At 41.9% G+C, this 23,214-nt stretch overlaps 2 protein-coding genes across 6 annotated transcripts in view; both read left to right on the top strand.

The window, feature by feature from the left end:
• Positions 1 to 13,293, top strand: part of jvl (javelin-like) — an 85,986-nt gene extending 72,693 nt beyond the window's left edge. For 2 of the 5 annotated variants that reach the window (XM_043411280.1, XM_043411281.1), the window contains exons 2-5: positions 2,742 to 4,163; positions 4,418 to 4,516; positions 5,118 to 5,894; positions 9,306 to 13,293. In XM_043411280.1, coding sequence (XP_043267215.1) covers positions 2,742 to 4,163; positions 4,418 to 4,516; positions 5,118 to 5,894; positions 9,306 to 9,623 — 2,616 coding nt within the window. In that variant the 3' untranslated portion in view covers positions 9,624 to 13,293. Of the gene's footprint in view, positions 1 to 2,738; positions 4,164 to 4,417; positions 4,517 to 5,117; positions 7,304 to 9,305 lie in introns of all 5 variants that reach the window. The other 3 variants (XR_006259891.1, XM_043411282.1, XM_043411278.1) reach the window with 3 other exon arrangements.
• Positions 13,294 to 19,707: 6,414 nt separating this feature from the next.
• On the top strand, positions 19,708 to 21,725 carry LOC122407243 (proton-coupled amino acid transporter-like protein pathetic). Its single transcript, XM_043413318.1, has 4 exons — positions 19,708 to 19,883; positions 20,351 to 20,514; positions 20,602 to 20,798; positions 21,480 to 21,725. Exons 1-4 carry the CDS (start codon positions 19,708 to 19,710, stop codon positions 21,558 to 21,560), a joined length of 618 nt encoding a protein of 205 aa, XP_043269253.1. The 3' UTR covers positions 21,561 to 21,725.
• Positions 21,726 to 23,214: the final 1,489 nt, after the last annotated feature.

The raw sequence follows: 23,214 nt of genomic DNA, 5'->3' as shown, positions 1-23,214 counted from the left end.
CGGCTAGAACTCGTTCGAAATTCGTCAAGCAGCTACGCCGCAATCCCCGCCGAAGCCCATTGAACTTGGCCCCCGACGTTTTATCTCGTCTCGTCGCAGAGTAAAAGTTCTTTGCCCGAGTCTTTTGAATGAAAAACGGGAGAGTTTCCCCACCGCGTGACGCGCGGAACACATAAGATTGTTACTCGCGGTGGTGCGCCGCTCGGTGAATTATCGTCGGGCTCTTTGACACGAAAGCCTCGTTTTCTCTACAACTTTCCTGTTTTGCCTTCCTCAAACTAGTCTTTGGTGATGCTTCATGCTGTCCCGCATATACCAGTTTAAATACACGGAATATCAAAGATAATTCCTGCTTATTTAACGCTCCGAAGTACGTGACTGCGTCGAGCCTTGAATATATGTGAACTGAAAAGCATCGAAAAACAAAATATTTTAATCATTGAACCGTCATTTTTAACTGCTCGTAAAATCTCAAATAAAACTTCCGGCGTTCTCGTCTCTACGATCCTTTTTCACCATAAAGAGGGAAAAACTTGACTGCCACATTTTTGAGTGTCCGAACAACTGAATTTTCGTGAAAAACGATTTTTCTGCCAAAAAATCGAGCCTCGCAGCGAAACTCATTCAACGTATCGCTCCATTGGAATTTGAGCACGGGAATGAAGAAAAGTGAGAGAATATTCGGGCTGATTTTCACTGAAAATTTCATTAATCGACGTTGAATAACAGGAGCGTTTATTCGCAAAGGAAATACTTGTTTCTAGCCGAAGGATCGTTACCAAATTGCCTCATACTTTCGTTGGTTTCTCGAGGCGCGCGATTCCCCGTTCGTATATCGCAATAGAGAAATGTTCTCTATTAAATGGTTACATATACGTAATAAGAGAGGGCAACAACAATGGGAGTCGCACAGAGTGCATCGCATTGCATAGGTTTGCCTAAATATACTTATAGGGAAAGGAGCGTGACTCTCGTTGCGACAACGCGCGGCGTGGGTAATTGCCGAGCTTTCGAATGCAATCAATTACAATATAGGCGAGCTCGCAAATTTCGCGCAACTGAAGAATTCGTTGCGAGGGCGTGTGCGTGAAACTTAGCAAGTGGCGTGCAACTGCAGCGTGCAGAAGTGTCGATGGAGCGTTGCGTGACCAGTGCCGAAAGGTCGTTTCGTTTGCGAGTCGAGAATGTTTATTTTCTTTTGATTTTTCGATCGTGCAAGAGAAGAGTCAAAAGGAATTTTGTTTCTCATTCGAAAAGCGAAAGCAACGGCCCCGATCTTTATAATTCCTCAAGTATTTGCTCACTTACAGCCTGTTTCTGTGTCAAAGAGTGTACAATTTATGCTAATTTTCACGCACTACAAACGTCCATCGTGTCTCTCTCTCTCTCTCTCTCTCTCTCTCTCTCTCTCTCTCTCTCTCTCTCTCTCTCTCTCTCTCTCTCTCTCTCCCAATCGTCACAGAGCTACAATGACACCGACCTGTGCATGGGATCGTAAATTATTTCCACGTTTGTGAGACACACTTGTCAACGATTTCACCCATGATGGAAGATGATCAGCATTCACGAGCCGACTCTCACTCGGTCTCGTCTGTGCTGGTCATTATACACGAGAACGCTTGTCCTCGTCGCATCGTCAATTCTCACTCGCCGGCCGTGGTAGTTTGCCCACCGAGTTGATCTACCGTGGATAATTGGCCTGAAAGGAAACCCCAACGGTGTTCGCTTCTATTGCTAAATGAACGTGAAATAGTGCGTTAGAGCTTCCTCCGATTGACGCGGTTTTTAATGGACTTTTCTGCTCGCGCGATTCTTCAAGAACTTCAATCATCCAGAGATAGAACGTGAAAACAAATAGCGAAGCGTTCGAGCTACAAATTTTTGCTTTTCGAACAGAGTTTTTCAATATTTAAGTCTTCTGTGGATTTTGCTACGATAATGCGAGAATTGATCGACTCGAGCGAGAATCCATAATTCCACGCAAATGTTCAACATTTTTGGCTGCGATTATCGACAAATCTCCCGGTCAATTGTCCATCCGCGTGGACGACCGTTTCTCGCGGTCATGTCTGACCTTGCGATGGAGATCGCAACCGGATGCTGGGCTGACTCGACTCACTGACCTCACGCCAACCTGTGCCCACATTTTTCTTCCTCCTTGTTCGCCATTCTCGTTCTTCTCGTCGCGCCATTATTCATCCTGCCAATCGCATTCAATTATCGCGAATATATTCAACTCCAATAAATTACTCATCGTTATGAGTTTAAAGTCGTTCTGTCAGAGTTCGGCGTGACAAATCTCTAAATAATTATTAATCATATTGAAGAAACTATTTTTAGAGTGACCATAAATTTATCTGTATTTCCAGTTCACGAACTGTGCCAAAGTGCCAAAGTTTGTTCGAACACTCTGTTCAGCCTTAAAAATACTCCAAACTCTCACTCAGCATTTGTCTCGAGTATAAATTTCTCTCGCGAACAAAATAAACGTAAAAATTCATTTTTAATGGCATTTTGATCAAAGTTTGATAAGCTCCTGTTCATCGTGCCTCGATTTTTGGAGCTTTGGCAGTTCCTTTCAACATTTCTTTGACCTCCAACGCAATATTACTTCGCATCGACGATTCGTTGAAGGCGTAATCGTAATTTTGAAGAAATGGAAAAAATTGATTTTCGATAACGCTTGAATCGGATTGTTTGTCAAACTCTAACGATAATTTGGGTTTTTTTTGTTACAGCAGTGCGGGAGTGGCTCAACGGATGGTGTGGTCGTATCGAACGAGGTAGTTGGCATGGACTGCATGCCGCTGAGGCCAGGACCGTTTCACTATCTGATAAGCGAGCAGGCCAAATCGTTGGTCGCCCTCCAGGAGCTGCAGAATGAGGTCGGTGCTCTGCTCGAATTTCGGGATCTCGTTATCGAGACATTCCCGAACCTCAGGCACAAGATGGCGACGTCGTCGTCGTCGTCGTCGTCAGCGGTTGTGTCGGTGATGTCACAGTCGCAGGGTTCGTCGCACATACCGCTGCCGCTCTCGAGTCCGTCGTCGCGTCGTATCAGCGAGTGGGAGCCCGGTAAGGTGAGGCGACGAGTTGCACAGCCGGTGAGGGAGGGCGAATCTTCGGGTTCGTCGTTGCCCCGAAGTCGCAGCAACTCCCACAGCGGCGGTAGCAAAAACAGCGCGACGGTACAAGATTCGGGCTTCAGTACGGAAACGTCATCGAAGGACAGCGCGTCGACGGCGATCGCGAGGCCGACGAGCCCGCGACCGGTGCTGGACGAGGCTGAGGATGAGCTGTGGAATTTGTTGGACGTTATTCACAGAAAAGGCATTAGATTGAGAGAAGAAGTTGAGTCGTTGCAGGGTAGATTGGAGAGCGTTGGTCCTGACGAGCTTCGCATCTCGGGCGACGTACTCGAGGCTGTGAGGAACGTGACGAGGACCGAGGAGGACCTCGGGAGGGAGGATTCGGCCGAGGAGGGCAGTAACGACCTGGTGAATGCTCGTCTCACTGACAAGGCGAAAAGACTCGGCGATGGTGCAGACTCGAGTCGAGAAGACGGATCAAAGCTGACCGTTTTGCGAAGAGAGAAGGAACAATTGCTCGATAAAGTCGCTGAGCTCGAAGCCGAGACTTTGTCGAGTCGTGCTCGAGCCCAAGAGCTACAAACCGAGCTGGCAGCTCTGTCTGCCCTCAGAAACGGCCTCGAAGATCGATTGCGCTCTGTCCTCGAGACCAGAAACGAAATAGTTACACCCGGAGCCCAAAGAAAACAAACCTCTGCCGGACAAAATTCTCCTGGCAATATTTCCTCACCGAAACATTGCGGCGTACACCTACGCGGCAACAAACAATCCGCCTTCACCACCATCCTCACCCCCTCCAACAAACCCCATAAAAATCGCTTTCGCACGAGAACCATAGACAAAAGTGTTTTGGCCAACGGAGCTGTGCTTCAACCCGTCGAGGTTGACGCCGATCCTGAAGCCGCCGCTCATGAGAGAAGAATAAGACTTGGCGCCCTTGACTCCGTACTCGTGTCACCCACTCGCGTCGCTCACGTTGCCGACGTCGACGGCGTCAAAATCGCTGCGATACTTCGCGAACGCTCACCGCTAGAACTTCAACGACACCTCATTACCACTACCGTCCATAATCAGGTATCCGAATCTTCATTTTTTCTATCAAAATCGTGCCGCTCCAGTTTCCATCTTTGGATTTTCACGAAAACCTTTTTTTCTTTCCTTCTTCTCACAAAGAAATTGAATTTTTATCGCATTAAAAACTCATTTTCAATGAGTCCTAAACCTACCCAGAAATGTTGTACAACAATAATTCGTAAACGGCACAAAAGCGGTGAGCAAATGCTACAAAATAATTGAATAAATATTAATTGTTATTTCTTTTCGTGCAGTGCCTCCAAAAAAGACTGGACGAAGTGGAAAAAAGTACGGGGACGCTTTCCGAGCGTCTGGACAAAGCCAGGGAGGAGAACGATGACCTTAGATTTCAGGTGAGGTGATTATGACCGGGCTATGAGCGAACCCGTGCACTGTTATGTCGTTCACCAAGCTCTATTCGTTGCTGTATCACTGAGTACGACAGGCAATCTGTAAACGTTGAATTAATGTCTTGCGTTTTCGAGTGCAAACAGTAATTCTGGAGCGACGAAACGGTAGCCGGGCTTGCTCACTGTCATTGGAAAATCCAATAATATTCGATCGTCGAAATTGGCAACTTTGCCCCGCGAAATAATCGACAGCTGTCAGACACAGGATCTCATATTTCTCGAGCCTGTGCGAATACTTGAATAAGATTTTGTCACGTTGTGTTCACGTGGAAACGATTCCTCAATTTCCTTTCATGGAGGAGCTAACAATTGATACGAAAATCAATATGTTGACAAAAAAGAGAAACGAGTCATTGTAATTTGCTGTCATACTTGCACTTAAGAATTTTCTAATTGGGTTTTAAAAATTAATAGAAAATTTGAGATTTTTAGCAATGCAGATTCGTCCTTTTATGGATAATTTAGCACGGCGAATCATAAAATCGAAGAGACTCGGTTGAGTATTACGAATAAATATTAAAAATTGAAATATTGTATTTGACAGTTGGAGGAGAGGAACATCGAGCTCGAAGGTACGAAGGCGAGGGTTCGAGTGCTGGAGAGGTTACAACAAAGGCCGCCAACGGAGACGGAGCCTGATCTTGAATCGGAAACGGAGCCGAGAGGAGGGGAGCTTTGTTGTCCGGAAGCTGGGAGCAGTACGGAATCAGCCCGAGACCATCACCATTCGGCGGAAGTGAAGCCATCGCCTCGGAGACGTCCACCGAGTCGAATACCGTTGTTGGGTTCGGGGACGAAGCCGGCGGCGCCGAAGCCGCCGTCATCGACGAGCAGGAACGACAGTCGTGAATCGTTGAAGTCGTTGAAGTCGTTGAACTCGAGACCGCCAAGGGACTCGAGTCGGGAGAGCAACGCGGGAACAACGAAATCGTCGTTATCTCGAGGCACAGCGAGAGATTCGAGTCGCGAGTCTCTCAACAGGCAGAGCATAACGACGAGCAAAACGTCGGGAAAAGAGGCGAGCAGAGAGTCTCTCAATCGTTCTTTGTCTCGTAACAACAATACCAATCGTGATTCAATTAACAAAATAACAACAACAACAACAACAACAAGCCCAACGATAACAACAGCAACAGCACCAACGACAACATCGTCGACAACGTCCTTGTCACGCGCTCGTGATTCTCTCGAATCAAACAATACCTGTAACAATAACAATATTTCGTTATATCCACCGGGTACACCGCCGAGAAGGCCGCCCGCACCTGCGAGACGTTCGCAGAGCTTAGCACGTCCTAGCGTCGATAACGATAGCGGCAAGGTACGATCATCGAAGCTGTCCTTTTGGATGAGCAATTGGATGAAGTAGCCGTTGTTCAAATGGTATCGTGCCGATAGTCTCGATACCCGACTTGCTCGACGATGCGATTAGCCGATTTTCTTTTCTCCCTTTCGCTCCCCCTCCGCCCCTTTAGATTCGAGCCCTTATTTTTTCCTCCGGTACATTTCAACACCAATATGGTCTCGTAGTTTTTGTTTTTTCGCTCCGGACAAAGCCATCCGTTCGACGGGTTTTTATAGCTCATTGACGACGGAACGTAGCCAAATGGTTACTTTTTTCTACGACTCGCACACAGTAATGTTCAAACGTTACTGCTGGCATTTCTACTTCTTTTTTTAGTCAAAATAATCTCTAACTCACGTTTTTCTGCTCTTAACTTTCGGTAAGACGGATTATGACGAATCGTGGCTGTACGTATTACAATTAGATGAATTTCCAACTATTTATTTTATCGTTTTACCTGGATTTCACAAATATTATGCTTCAATATTGCTATTTCGAAAAATATTTTTTGTTTTCATCTGATTTATGATCTTTCGTTAGAACATTGTGAGAATTATGACTCTGTGATGTCAAAGAGCTTTATAAAAAAGACATTTTTTCGAAAATTTCATTATCACTGCTGAAATCGTTTATTTTAGTTGACTGTAAATTTATTTTCAACTAAAATTACTACGAATCGAAACTTGCTCGTCTAGTTCGCCAGATGTCGTATTAATCTGTTTCGCCAGTACGGAAACTACACGAGTATCGGGTCTCGCATTACATGCTCTGTCTCTTTTTCACCCTCTATCTCATTCTCCCTACCGACATTATACTAGTCCAAAAGTTTTTTACATTACTACTATGATAGTATTAATCGTTCTATAGTTTCGTTCGAACGTCATCGACTGTAGCAAAGTAATACGCGTCTATACTTTGACAGCTCCACTTTCATGAACAAAAAGATGAAAAAAAAAGAAAAATAGAACACGCACGCGAGCACACACATACACACACATACAGAAAACGAAATGTCAATGAATTTTTTTCTATCGCATTGGCGCAGATTCCGTCCTTATCTGACTAATATTACGATTTATAATTCGCACTTTTTCTACTCATTCCGGCCGCTTCGTTCATGGTTATTTTTTGGACTTTAGTTCTCTCGTAATTTGACCGAAATGGCGAGTTTCTCGTTCTCCTCTAATCGTTCGACTCGGTAAATTTTCGACTCGTCTTTCCATCAATCGATCCATCAACCAATACTACTATGACTTTTATCTACTTCTACCACTACTTCTACTACTACTCCTACCGCAAAAGTCTGATCCGGAGTGAGTGCGAGGCTCGTTCCCCTCTGGCCGTCCAATACGAAAATGGCCCCTCCTCGCGTCCGCCGGTTTCTCGTAAGTTATGCTTCTTTTATTATCATTTGCTTCAACGCTTTTTCTTCATCTTTTGCCGTTGGTTTTTCTTATTGGATATTGGTTTGCTGTCAGCTGACATTGTGGCTCGATTGTAGATCGCCTCGCCTGCGCGTCCTTCAACAGCCAGTAGTGCGGTAGTACCCAATCCTGGAATTTTTATCTTCATACTCTTTCTTTCAAAGTATTTTGGTTCGCATGTTTTGCACGCCGTAGAAATTTCATAAAATGCTGGAGATTTCTTGGTTTTCTTTTGAGTTTCTAAAGATTTGTGGTTTTTCAAAGTTACGTTTCAAATTCTATTGATTTCGACCTTTTTTTAAAGGAAAAATTGAGCGTCTGAGTGTGAAAAATTATAATCTGGGATCAAAATATTCAATTCTATTATACGAATCAAAACTCTTTGAAAAGTGTGTCGCAAAAATCATAGAAACGCTATTTCTGAGGCGAGTTCCATGGGACGCTTCAATTCGAAATCAATTTATTGATCTTGAGGGATGATGTTCGAACGAAGAACATAATTGTCAAGGCGTTTATTTTTCTCTGCTGCTGTTGATTTTTTTCCGTCATTGCATCAAATCAACACAGAAAAATCGTTCAATGTGAAAAAAAAATATATATTTTCATGAGGACAGTCTGCTTTTTTTCATTCATTTCCAATATCACAGCACAGACCTTCTCACGTCACGAAGAATGGACGACGTATATTGAAGATAAACAAAAGATCGCGTGAGGAATTGACTTGTGTTTGGAAGTATCATGAATAGCAGAATGTCTTTTACATTTTTTCGCAAGGCAGCGACACGAAATCTCGTAAATCATTTACACGACCATTACGAATGGTTTGCGTTTGCCATAATTTGTTGTTCATTCGTTTTCTCGACGTAAGCTTTAAAATGTGAAACTGCCTGATTATTCGTCTCTTTGCATATTTACGAAGCTAATGTCGAGAATTTTTGATTTCACATACAAACAGCACGCACGCGAATGCTATCGCCATTTTTTTTCACGTGTTGTGTAGACGTAAGAATTCATTTTGTACTGTCAACGATCGATTTCGAGCGATCAGGAATGGGCACGATCCATAAAATTTCATTTTATTTGAACAAAATTTAATCACGTTTATGAATGACGATTTAGAGGATGCATGAATATTTCTCCTGCGTACGTAATCATTCGATCGTTTCAATTTTTCTGCAATCGTCAATTGCATTGAATATTTTATTGTGAAAAAAATTCGAGCGTGCCCATTTTTGCCACCAAGCAGAGTGCATAAGTGTCTGTACGGTTTTATTTCGTTTTCATTATCATTCGATATTTTAAATTATTTGCTCTGTATTATTTGCTGATTTTCATTTTAATTTGCCGGTCCCTTTTAGTCCGACTCATATTTGGAACTTGAAAACGGAAGTAATCGATTTATCAAATTCAATCTTACGAATAATCGAAAAGAAAATGAGCGATCTAATCGACCACACGCTTACCTGCTTGGCCTGCGGACCACCCGCCCGTACTTTCAACATCTAACAACCTTTAATATGACAACTAAACTGTATCATGAGCTCTTGAAAAACTCGAGGAAAAACTCGAGTGAGCGAACTTCGAGTTCATCCAATGATTTGATATCGCTGACACTACTTGACGGCTAATAACAATTAGAATTTATCGGGAAATCTTATCAATCTGAAGCAGGATTATGAGGCTTTGATAGATTCACTGAAGTAGAAATTAATCGAGTCTGCGTCTATTCGAGAAAACAATTCAAATTAACATTTTTTAAAAATTATTATTACAATTTTTGTTATCGTACGTCTTTGTAAAAAGTCATTATTTCAGAGGATTGACAAATATTCCGCTAATCTTCTAATCATTATTAACCGTGAGAAAAAAATTCTCGATTTGTTGGTGGGTAACGAGGAGGGGACATGAAAGTTGAAGCAAAAAGTGTTTTAAATTATTCATTATTCTTTTCCAACCATTCCAGGGCTTCACGACCGATCCACCAAGTTCGTGGTGTTCGTCGAGCAGCAGTTTTCGACACAGCGAGTCTTCGTTATATCCGGACTCGTTGAATCAGGAATCGACATCAGCGACAGGATCAACGCGTGTCGAATTTATTCTGGGCTCACCTACGCGTCACTTCAGGCCAACTTCGGCGTGGCCGTCTCGCTACTTCGACAGCATTAATTCAACAGCAATGGTTGCCGAGAGTCTGATGACCGACGAGTTTCCATTGAGACGAGGCGAGGCACTCGCGGATTGCGATTCGCTCGAGTGTCATCCCATTTCCAGCGAAGGCTAGGAAACAGGAGACATCAATCATGAGCGAAAAAAACGACGAAATTATACGATTAAGTCTCATTAGAATTTATCGCGACTCAATTATTTGTTTTCGATTCACCATTTATCTTATTGTTTTTCTCCATTCTTTTATTTCGAAATTATTATCGTCATTAATATTATAATTATTATTGTTTCTATTATCATTATTATTATTGTCATTTTTATTGTCATGTCAAATGAAACGACACTCGTGAATCCAACGAACGTCAAGAATCAGTTTGTCCCGCAAACTGCGAATTACTTGAATAATGTTATCGATCATGTGTTAAAGAAAGAAGGAATGAGAGGAACGAACGAATGAATTCATATTCGGTCATACGATAATTACCGAAGGTAACATGTCACTGCACACAGAATCGTGTCCTTGTGTTTCGTATTTTAGTTCGACACGTGTATGGTCGTTATATTTTTATTTCTTTAATCATTATTATGACGGTGTTTTTTAAATATCAATCAGGCTGTGTCCATCTGTTGGTTTAATTCAACGATGTTTTCGTCCTAGGGCTAAACGTTTCGTGCGATGACGGAAGAACCTGTCTTTCGTCGCGTTACGACTACTCCTAGACAATGTTTATCTTCAGTGTGTACGAATGCGTGATGTTTTTTTTTTTTTTTTTTTTTAATTCAATGAATTTCATTTCATTTGACTCGTCGATAATTGACGAAAAATGTTGAATGCAAAAAAAATTTAGGGAACAAAATTTAAGAACATGTGTAATCGGTAGCAAACAGATGGAACAGACGCAAATGGATTATTCATTCCATTTTGCACATTTCAGTTGTTTCTGAACCGCATTCCGAAATTAGCATTTTTCTTCTCTATCCTATAGACTCGTGTTGTGATTAAGTTAATTATTTAACTTTGAATGTTTCGTTTTTTGTAAAAATCGTCATTCTTTCGAATGTTACGCTCCTAAGATACTTTTCTTTTAAACAAATTACTTTGAGATTGATGAGACCGACACTTGCTTTCGTTATTCCCTTCAAGATAGCTTTTTTGCTTCGAGGACCAAATCACGTCAAAAAATATTTTATTCCGTTGCTATAAAAGTCGATTATACAATATTTATGCATTCTAATACGCTTTATTCTCATCAAGGGTTTGAGTGATCGAATCTCTAGCATTTGAAAAAACTTTTTTTTTCAAATTCGTGTAGCTTTATTTTTTCGAATATGGTACATATCAACCTTCGAACTGAGCATTTTTTCGCTACAACTTTTTTCTCGTATTATTGGCTGAATCAGACTTTAAAGAATTCGTTTCGAGCATTGTTACACGAATAAGAAAATAACGAAATATCGTTGAAGTCCTTTCATTATTCGGTCACTGATGCTCTCTATCATTTCATACTCAAGAGCACTGGGCTGATTGCAAAGAAAATACATAAGTTCGGCGATGTTTCCTCATTGCAATATTTCTTAAACAATATTATTTTTTTCATTTTATCTTCACGAAATCTCAATAATTGATACCATATGATTGCAATCTTAATGTTCAACTCTATTCACCTATCTGAATCCATGAGTATCGTGAAAATTGAGTTTCGCTAACTCTAACTATCATTTTTATTCATAATTCGGCTGCGAACTAATCGTCGGACGTTCAAGCTGACTCTCAAGAGTGATATACATACATATAACGATTTAAAAATACATGTTCATAATCACGAAAGCGATTCTGTAGAGGTACGAGCACTGGGTTAAAGAGAAACGAGGATAATGGAAAAACGATAATGAAATGATGATAATAGTGGATAAACAACGATATTTGTTAAATACAAAAGAGAGCTTGAGTCCGCGAGACCGAAAGGAAAGAAAAGTGAGAGCGTTGTTATCATTTTCATCATTATTTTTCGAAATTCTCCATGAAATCAAGATAAAAAATATTTTTCAGTAAAACAGTGCCCATCCCTGAATTCTGTACGATTAAAAGTGACTTGAAGAACATTGTACTAAACAGTTCCTTGCTGCAACCAATATATTGTTCATTGCGAAAGAGAATGGAAGCGAAGGGCGAGAGAAAAAGACGTTTATGGACGATTGATGAATTTTATCACAGAGAAATAAATTGTGATTTAGGTGTAAATATGTGAAATCGTGTACGGGTGCGACGTGATCTCATTTCGACGTACGAATTGCTAGTTTTTTTGGCGTTACGAAAGCCCATCTAGGCCAGATGAGAAGGAAATGTATTTGTCAGAGTACAAAAAAGAAAAAAGGTTTTTGTCGCTCATCACTTCGTACTCGAGCATGCTAACGAGTCGTAACTTCGAACTGAGATCACTTTTGCTTCACGCGCTGTCACTAATTTGTGATTAACGTAGATAAGTTAATAGGACTGATGAGACGCGACTTGAGTTAGTGCCTGGTTATTGTAATCGACGGTTTGATGAAGAAGAAAGAAACTGAAAGGAAACTAAAATAACGATTTTATTGAGAATCGAAGAAAAGAAACGAGCAGTTTTTGTGTTACATTTGTTCCCATTTTTTTCTCATCGTGGCCGTTTGTGGCGTGGAAAATTTGAGGCCGATATAGAGAAGCGAGTAAAAATTGGAGTAAGAGCGAGAGAGGCGAGATTCGTTATCGAGAAGATTTCTCCACCTTTTTAAACTAACAAAGAAAAAATTTGTATTGTCAATTCCAAACGACAGCGACGAATCCTATCGAGGAAAACAAATGCGAATGAATTTTGATCGATCAAAAACGAGAATGACCAGCGGATTCGAAGGTAGAATTTTTGCGTATACTTCCAATGAAAGGCTTACTCGAATATCATGAGAAAATCAAATTACCGAAGCAATTTGAACGATCAGAAAATGCATCCCTCGAAACGAATCATTGCTGGAGAATCTTGAGCCGTGAATTTGCAAAAAAGAAAGCACAAATTTTTGTTTGCAAACGACTGCGGACGACGAGATTCTCGTTTGGAATTGCGAAGACCATTTTTTTCAAACTGTCAATAATATAAAGAAGAAGCCTTGACTTTGAAGCGTGGAGGTCAACTCGAGGATAAAAAAAAGTGAGGAAAAACATGCTCAGATATATTATAATTATTCCATGCAGCCCGAGTGGGTTTTCGGCGACCCTGTGACGAGTCTTGCGAGACGCGAAATCGTGTACCGGAGGCTATTATTTTTATACACTGATTGTGGCTAACACAATGCGAGTGAATAAGGCGAAAAAGAGGAACACAATTCTGTATTAAAAAAAAAAAAAAAACACGAAAAAACGAAAAACCGAAGCGTAGTAGACACGAAAATGTCTTTTCCTCCGACGTTCGGACGGCCCGTCGTATTATTTACATGATAGAACGATAAATAAGAAGCATCGTATTGAAACGAAAAATAAAAAATGGTCACTGTGGCGTGACACATTTCATGAATGTATGATTATTATATCAATTTAAAAAAACAAACGTGGAGTACAAAAAGTACTCTCAACGCGGTAAAACTACACATTATATAAACGTGCGAGAATGAAACGAGACGGAAGCTCTTGTACATAGTTGAATGAACTTGTGAAAAAGGAGAAAAAATATTTAAATAGTTGGTAGTGTAAATAAATTATGTATGTTAACGCGAACGCCCGATAACGTCATAGGATTAATAAAGTGGAATTACGTACGATACTATTAGACTTGGCTCCATTCACTCACCGCTGAAAAAGCAAATGTTTCTTTTGGAGATAATCTTTCGTATGTGTTTGCGTGAACACATTAGAAACTCGAGTAAGAATTTTTGGGTGAGTTTAGCGAGGCTGTTTCGAGTCTCCATCACTAAAAAGCTGCCAGAAGCGATTGAGCGATCTTGCGTTTCAACTTTCAATTAGTTTTAATCGTCTTTCCATCGAAAATCCATTAAAATATCTCCGATAATGAACGCTTTGCTTTGAAAATGAAACGACCCGTCGAGATACTCTTTTCGACGCAATTGTTAAATGAATTTCATCATTCATCGATCAGCGACCAAAACATAACAGCTCATTATTCATCGTATTTATCTGTCAACGATTGGGTACAAGCACCTCAATTAGTAACGCGATTGATACATTTTTTTCTACCGCACCAACGTGTCGGGTGTGGTCAACCAAAAGAACGGCCGAATGAATCGACACGAATCGACGTTTTTCACACGATTGGCACTCTGTAGAAAGATCGAAGTTCGGTAATCAAAAATATCGAAATTCAAAGCTTTATCTTATCGACGATACTCTTATTTTATCGACTTGAGAAAAGATTCTTCGATCTCGAGAAGCAATTGGAAAGATCGGTATTTCAAGATCGGAGTAAGCGTGCTTTTTTCTTATCAATTTGTCGGTCGGAAATCAAGCATCGATAATGTGATTCGGCAGTTTTTTGTTGCGCTCCACATTATCGTTGACAACCGTTCATGTTACACCACTTCGAAAGCAGCATTGAAATGGGTTTATTTTGGATTTTTCAGAGCGAACTTCCTCATGAATTTGACAGATATAAATACTAAGATCCTCCATCGGCATGAAAACTGAAAGAAAAAGAAAATTTTCGAATTTTTAATCTCACATTATCCCGCTATTTTTCACAGATTGATCCACCGGATGTGAGATTACCTGGAGAAACGAATGTTCCGCAAGAACATTCGGAAGTGATTTGCATTTTTTCTCTGACTCGTGAAAGTGATCGGAGAGGATTCGATCGAATGATGCGTCAAAAAACGTGTCGAATCACAGTGAATTGCGGTTTATTTATTCGCAATCAATCTCTTTCGGTGTTTGAGCTAACGAAATCGATAAAAACTATGAGATCGAAAGCAAACATGGGAATGGGGAGAGTCCCTGAACAAATAAACGTGCAGAAAATGCGTCAACGACAGTAAAACATTTATCGGAAATTGAATTTAGTTTTTAACGAGGATTTTACAGGTTCGCTGCGTTTCAAATAAACTCCAATGTCACATTATCGAGTCTTCCTCGTCGGAAACTCTTCCGCAATTTCGTCCTTCCATGCGATGGGTCATCGTCGTGAAACATCGCGTCAATCGACGATCGAATTTTGCGACGCTCTCCGTTTTCTTTCCATGCTGCTCTCGCACGGTGATTCGCAAACGTGTCGTGGCCGTTCGTGTCATTTCGATCAAGGTCCTGAAAGCCGTCAGAGTTTCGGGTCAAGTGCGTTTTCATAATTCACGCACACTCTCAGCGGGCCGCGCCTGCTCCTGCCTTATTCGTTATTTTCATACAAAAGGATCGTTCTCGACGGAGGCTTAAAATTTATTCAGTATTTCGACCAACTCCGTTTTCATTTGATTAAAAATGATGACGCCACTCGTAGTTAAAATTATCGTTAGATCCCTTTGTGCCGAGTCACGTCCTAAATTCGTGTTTTGCTCATTTCACTTGACCGATTTTCACGCCACGACTCGGGATCTTCGTTATCCCTGTTCTGGTCGTTGGCTCTCATAATTATTCTGCCCACCGCTGCGCTCCTGCAATGACTCTCATTACGATCATTATTCCACAATTGACAGTCGACTCGTTTCGTCCGCAGTGTCATCCTGTCATCGGTCTCTAACCTTAACCAAGTTTCCAAATAACCATCAAGTTCAAAGACAATTCAAATTGAAAACATTGTCGAGAGATTGCTGGAGATAAAAGAGCCGAAAACCTTCGCTTCGGCTTCGGGCGAGAACGAGAAAAATATAATAAAAATGCATACGAACGATAGCACGCTCGTAATCGTAGCTCTCGTAATCGTGCGTCACCTCTGACACTCCGAGCGTCACAAAAGCGTGCCTAGAGAACGGAAATCGTCGGGAGATCCGGCTTTCAGATCTTCCCCGTAAGATCGAGAGAGGAGAGACCTTGCGGAGGTTTCGCTGTTTGCGATAGTCGCGGTTGCTTCCTTGCAGCGTGACATGGATGAGAAGTATTAGCAAATTATTATCCTCGTACGGTAGAACGCATAGCACGATCATTTGATAGCTCATCGTGACCTTTGCTCGCTCAATTATCATGCAGTGTCCCCTCGGGCAGAGAGAGAAAGGCGGATTTACCGGTAAACTTGAAAAGCCCGAAGGGCGAGGTCGCTACCAACGTCGAGATTGAACGTTCGAGCGACGATTACGATCCCTTTGGTGCTCGCCCACCTGGACAGCGGACCACGTAAATTTTCCCTTCATTCTGTTCATTCTTATGCACCAAAAAAAAAAAAAAAAAAAATTATGCACCAAGGTACGCTCAAACATGGCTCGAAGGTCAGCGAGTATCAAATGCATTGAAAAAAAACATTTTTCCTTCGTCGATCTACGCGATCGTAACGGACCCGAGAGCTCCGAAGTCTTTGAGAATCGAATTAATAAAAAAAACATTTCTCGCTAATCGCTAATCGATTTCCAAGAGTTTTCGTTACAAGGGAAAGCGGCCGTTCGCTCAAATCTGGGAAAATCGACTCGAAATATCGAACAAACTTTCGGGACTGTTTCTCGCTCCGTTGGGGAATACTCCGTCGATGAATTATGCACAAAAACATGTTCTCCGTTGAATTATGCGAGTCGGATAGTGAAACATTTGCCTTACTAGGAGTAACAGTCTGTAAAATATGCATATTAAACATGTAAAAATATTTTCAACATCGAGTAAAACACGAAATTGATAACTTAACGGAGAGCTTTCTAGCATTTGCATAAAGCATTACAACACGAGATTCCATAAATCATTCTCGAAAATTCGATTATTCGATATAATCGTGTACGAAGTTTTTCACCTTAGAATGTTAAATAAAGAGTGGAAACTTACGAAACTTGGTATTTAATTGCTTCGACCCAATATTTTATTTTCCGCTGTAATTCTCGATTACTTATCATTTTCATGAATAGACCTAAAAACCTCATTAAAAGGAGGAGAATTTGGGCTACGATGCAGCCTTCCGTAACAATCATATTCGAAAGGAATTGGGTACAAGCACCAAGCGAATACCAATTTCATTTTTGATCCGTTAATTGGTTCGATGCTGAGTTTGAAGCCTCGACGAATATGTCTCTTGTTTACAATTTACGTGCTCGTACAGACGCGAATAAATATTATCTTTTTTGACGATACACGAGATCGAATTTGTTCTTAAACGTTTTCTCAGAAGGCGCACCAGCAGCGCGCGAGAATGAATACTGAAAAGAGAAGTAAATAAAGTTGGCTGTCTTCGTTTCAATAAACTGAATGCGGTGTCCTTTGTTTCGACAGAGACTTTGCGGTGTTTATGCACTTACTAAAGGCCTCGATCGGTAGCGGCATACTTTTTTTACCTCACGCCTTCAGACGCACAGGATACGTATCTGCTCTTGTCTGCAGTTTCGTCATCGGCCTGATAAGTTGTCACACCGCTGTTATCACCGTAAGTCAAACCGATACGAACAACGGTACGTTATTGTTAAAAATTTACCTTTTCTCCGCCTCTTTCCTTCTCCGCGCGCGCTCCTCGTTCCCTTTCCTTTCTCGCTGCTTTTTAGGCTCGCAGGGGAAGAAGAACGATAATAAGAAGTGTCATCGATTATCTTGAAGAAATTCCAATCGCGCGTTTATCAATATTTATTCGCCTGCTGCGAGACGTTTCGCTTTTCAAATCATTATCACGCGTAGCCTCCGCGCCGTTTTTATTGTTCTGCTACTCGACGGATCTTCGATCAATAGCTCGAGTCGAGTGGACCAACGCGAATCGAGCCGTTTCCCCGGCTCAGACTATAGCTTCGCTACTTTTAACGCTTACAAATATATTTTGGTCGTTAGACGACGAATATTTGACTGCGCACATAACCACGTGTTCGCAGAGTTCGATAATTAATTCATGATGTTTTATAACTGAAAACGAGCTCGAATTTGTATTTATTGAATTCAGTGGACGTTTCGTTGAAAAACTCAACGTTTGGAGTCGAATTCGTATGGAACGGCTCGCGCACATTTACGCACGGACTCGAAGAGCTTTCCTTACTTTTTCGAATCGTTGAATAAGTTTTTTGGGGAACTCCTCGAGCCCCGGGATGACATCATACCGACTCGCTGTTTTTCTTCTCGCGCCGTGCGCCTTTTTGTTTCGTTCCTTCTCCAAACGTTTTTGTTACATTTGATCCGCTGTGTTTGCCAACCGGTCAAACCGTTTCGTAAGCTCATTTCTTCGTCTCTCTTATACCGTAATTTTGCCTCGATTCCGAATTTCACGATATAAATCTTAATCCTCGCGAGTCTGTCCGCTGCTCCCCACATTTGCGTTACGCACTCGGGACATTCATTCATTAAATTCACGTGTTTTTCCACTCCGTTTATTACTTTGCTCGGTGTATATCAATATGAAAGACGCGAACGCAGGCGTTGGGTTACGTAAGAGAGTGTGGACCAAACCGCGTCGAAGCGGGGTCAAATATTCGCGAGAGCATCGACCACGAGACTCGGCGGAGGGCTCTGCATTCCAATGATCGGGGATGCCAAATGAATAAACATTAATTACAGGATCGGTGGGCCGAAACGATCGTTTGAATAAATTAGAAGTAACAAAATCGGTCGATTCGCAGTCCATTTGCATTTGAGTACCGTTTTAGGTGAAGAAATATCTAAAAAGTCATTGAGTGATCGAGTTGAGGTTGCCTCGAGTCAAGTAATCAGTCAAAACGTCATGACGAATGAACTGACAGGGAAAAATCCGTTTTAGAGCCTGCCGAGGACTGTGCCCATGTTTACGTTCCATCGAGCCAGTCTCTGTGCCTCCGTCGCAACTTCAGTATTTAATCTCTTTCTGTGATCGAAGAAAAACGAGTTTCCCTTATACCTGTGGCAGGTGCAGTGTGCCCAGATCCTCTGCAAACGCGTACGTCGACCAATGTTGAATTTCGCCGAGACAGCCGGTGCCTCGTTTCACGTGGGACCCAAGTGGATTCGAAAGTACGCGAGCTCGTTCAACGTCACGACCAATATCTTCGTCTGCTTCGTTCAGTACGAGACTACGATAATATACGCTCTTTACGTCGCCACCTCGAGCCAGCAAGTTAGTCGCTCGCTACCAGCCTTTAATATTTCAATTTATTTTATTTTATTATTTTTTATATTCGAATCGTTTTTTTCCTTCGTCCTCCAGACTCTGGCACTCGAAACGAAGATCCAACGCGTCAGAGACTAGATTTTCGTGATTCTTGGTGGGGGGGGAAAAAAAACGAAAAAACTTTATGTTAATTGAATTAAGATTTTTTAAAAATTTCTTCATTGATTCATTTCCAGTTTATACGTCCACGATTCTTCAGCATATTTCGTTGCGTATCTCATCTCTATATCGTGGCCGCTTCGTCAATATTTTTAGAAACGATCCGATATTTCAAGTTCATAAATACTAGAATTTGCTTCCTTCGGTTGCCCGTTTTTTGCTATCGCTTAGTCCCAGAATCGTTGAATTTCATATGCGAGGAAATATTATGACGGAAAGAAAAGCCTCGCACGGCATTGAGTTTTCATCACTTGCAGGCCAATAACACCGTGACTCAAATCATATCGTTGCTTCATTCATTTTTTTCTCATTTATTATTTGTCTTGGACTCAATATGAAATGGCAATTAAAACATTCTGAGCCTCACGAAAATACTGACTAAGCAGAAATTCCGTGAAAATTATGATTTCAGTTGTTTGTTTAGACGAATCCTCGTTAAATTGAAACGCATTTTTAAACGGTGAGCGACGTTCCGAACGCCGCACACGTCACTGGATAAGAAACTCCATGAAATTCATTAAAATTGTTCTAACTTTGAACTTTAATGGGCACTTGCAGGTGATCGAACACTTTTCAGGACTGTCCCTCGACTTGCGAATCTACATAGTGATATATTTTCCGATCTACTGCGCGCTCTCGATGATTCCCGACTTCAAGCATCTCGTTCCATTTTCCATAATCGGAGCGATATTCCTCGGTTTCGGTTTTTTCGCGACTCTCTATTATTTGTTCATCGATTTTCCCGATCCCGGAAGGCTCGAGACTTATAAGGGAATCAGCGCAATACCGATTTATTGCAGTATCTTTTTATTCGCCGTGCACAACATGACGGTGCTGTTGCCTCTGGAGAATACGATGAAAAATCCAAGCCACATGCCTCTCATACTCGCAACGACTATGATTATAAACATGTTTATCTACGCTGCTTTCGGATTCTTCGGTTACAACAAATACTTGGATGCTTGTGATACAGTCATCAAGAATTTGCCACTCGAGGATGTGTAAGTTGGCCATACATTCGTTAAAACCCCGATTTCTTTCGTTGTAGAAATAAAAGAAACCATCCGGAGTCGTTTGACGACTCGAACTTTATTTCGTCTCGATCTTTACACTCTCACAACAAACCGCCATTGCTAAATTCATCCGAACAATAAAACTCGTTCTCATTCTTCTGACGATCGAATAGCACGTTGTTCTCCAAAAATATTTTTATTTTAAGCACATACGCAATAATCTCGCTTATCCTCTCGTGGCTGTGAGTGAATACTTTCTGGGGGGGAATAACGAAATTGCGCAAACGTAGACACAAAGAGCCTATTAAAAACCGCGGGTACGCAGAGATTACTGTAATCTAAATTTAAAAACGCCTATTCGTTCGATCAGACTTTACTTTTCCGTGAATTTTTTTTTATTATAGGCTCGATCGTTATCTCAATGATAAAACGTTCTTGTAAATTCCTCATTTCAGTTTGGCTCAAATCGTGAAAATCGCAATCACTGCCTCAGTCATATTCACCTACGGGCTTCAATACTACGTTCCCATCACCATTCTGTGGCCTTTCATCGCCAAGAGGATCCAACATGATCATCACTACGAGATATTTTTCAGACTCGGAGGCGTCACTGCTTCGAGTAATGACAATAGTGAAGCTGAGAACGTCGATCCACGATTTTCATTGAACACCGAACTAACTGGACTGTAACCTTCCCACTTATTAGCCCTTCTCGCTGTGGCAGTTCCGCAAATGGCTCCTCTCCTGGGTTTCCTCGCAGCTCTCAGTATAACGACCATCGTTTTATTAATTCCTGTGCTCATTGAGTTCAACACGAAATGGGACATGAGTGAAAGTCGTTTCTTCTTCTGTTGTCGATCAATCAAAAATATCATCATCACCATACTTTGGCTGCTTCTTTTGGTGAGTTACGATATTCGAGCACCAGCGTGGATCTCTCTGCGAACGCAGAGGCACGATAGTCGTTGCTCGCTTCTTCATTCAAGAGCGAAATAATTTGACACAAAAGAGAGATACAAAAACAATAAATCAACACCCAATTGACATTCTGGGAGCATACGTACCTGGAAAGAAAAAGTTTTGGACGTCATTTCCCCCTAAACTGTTGTAACCTTCGTTTCTCAAAAGTTTTCCACTAATAAGAGCATTTATTCTCACGGTTATTCCCAATTTCCCAAAACAATACAAAGATTAACCGATGACATATCAGAAGCATTTCGAAATCCACTAGCTCCATCCGCTTGATTGTTTTCGTGGTCATCAAACTCTCATCTATAGAGTATTTCATTCGATTATTTTATCTCCCTCAGTTGTCACTTTCAGTCAAAGGAATATTAGTCCAAAGACATATATCTCAAGGTTTCTCTCCGTTGATTCTGAAAAAGGAATTTCGGTAGCAACTTTACGAGCATTTTTCATCATTACCGCGACCCTCGATTATTCTCGGCCCGTATGCTCTCCGGTATTTCACCTTTTCGAGTCGTTACAAAAAATCTGTTCGACTTTTTCCTGTCGAGCGTTCAAGGCCCCGACGAGATTTTAGTTCGCCATGACAAAGGACCTGTTCTCGTGTGTTTTCAATAGGTTTTCGGAGCGTCAGAAAATCTGCGAGAAATCATCAAAACATTCGGTGGTAAGGCAGAAGCCGAAGCGGCTATATGCTGAGAGTGGTTCGTCCGAGCGATTTCATCTCTTCCAGAGTCAGCTCATCCGATAGGATCAACACAGGATCTTACGACCCGTGAGATCACCGTGAACGCACAGACAGAAACACACGTATATGGACATATTGATAAAAAGAAAAAAAAAAACGAATTCCTTAAGCTTCGAGATCGGAAAGGATTTTATTCAATGCTCAAAGAATCCTGCACACCGTCGAGACTTTCATCACAACAACTGTGCATATCTGTATACATTGCGTAATGCCTAAGTACTCGACTACGCACGTACGAGCGTTAATATACAGCGTTTCGCGTCTCCGCATGTATAAACACACAAATACGAATGTCGAGCGAACGAGAAGGGCGTAACGAGGCGGAGTTTAGAGTCTCGAGCGTTCGGAGATGCTGCTTTCTGTGAGCGAGCAATCGGGCGACGTACGTCTTACGAGTTGGCCACGTGCCGGCGCAGCTTCGCGCAAACGGTAAATAAGTGAAAGGGTTACCGCGAGTGCTACGTTGTAGCTTCGCTGTATAGCTTGCCAGCCGGTGAACAAACGAAAGAAAAAGGTACGATGAAACACAACGAAAGAAAAAGAACACAAAAACAAGCCGTGGGATTAAAAAATGGAAGAAAAAATAAAGAAAGGAGCTCGCTAGAGAGGAGGAAAGAGGGACGAGAAGAGAAAGGGCGAGACGCAATGAGATCTTTCTCGCGCATTAATGCGTAACGGCTCTCGCAGAGACAATCGTTCAGAGTCTATCGCGTTCGCTCTGTCGCGCGTTATACATCGCGGCGCAAATAGTGCCAAACCAATACCCGCGCACGCTCTTTACTCGGTCAACCGGACAAATGTATGTACTTTAACGCAACTGCACGCGTACTCAGGTATACACTCACGAGTGCGTCGTTACGTCGCGCGGAATCTCCCGGTACGAATGTGATAAATGCCCGTGGAATTTAGTGGATTACGCGCCAGCCAGCCATTCAGTAAACTCACACCGTCGCTCCAACTTTATTTCATTCGGATTTTTGTTACTTTTCATTCTTCGAATCATCATAAATCCCCGATTCGAAGTGACGCGCGCAATTTCGCTTAAGGGTTAACCGACCGTTTGCTATCTTATCGCTGCAAGACACCGTCTAATTGGGTTTTTGATAACCAACTTGCCACTTTATTGTCAGGATCCACCGCGCGAGAACATTCGCTTTCGTTATCCAGTGTTTTTAGTAACTGTTTATTGTGTCAGACATCTCGTGTACACGCGTTCGCCAACTACTCGCACTCGTGATCCAGAGCCACTTGCGGTGCTTCGCACTTGTCAAACGCTTCGTACATTTCTGTCGAGCTCGAATATCTTCACCGTTTTTATTATCTATTTTTAAGCTTTTCGCTCCGAAAACAACGCCTCGAGTATCGAGGACGCGACTGCATGGCAATCGTTGAGTCTCCGTTTTCACAGAATCTTGTGAAGAATATTCGTCAGAAAAAACGACGAAGAGCCACTCGATTTCATTGATCCTCATACGAGCCAATGACCGGGACGAGCATTTCGGGGATGCGAACCGTGTTCGTTCTGCATTTCAGAAATGCCGTTCGCCGCGGAAGTTGCCTCAACTGAGTGAGCCTAGTTGTAAATAATTCGCTGTAAATGGTTTT

The sequence above is a fragment of the Venturia canescens genome, chromosome 2 (assembly GCF_019457755.1).
Source record: "Venturia canescens isolate UGA chromosome 2, ASM1945775v1, whole genome shotgun sequence".
Lineage (NCBI taxonomy): Eukaryota > Metazoa > Arthropoda > Insecta > Hymenoptera > Ichneumonidae > Venturia > Venturia canescens.
This window is presented reverse-complemented; position numbering and strand designations above follow the sequence as displayed.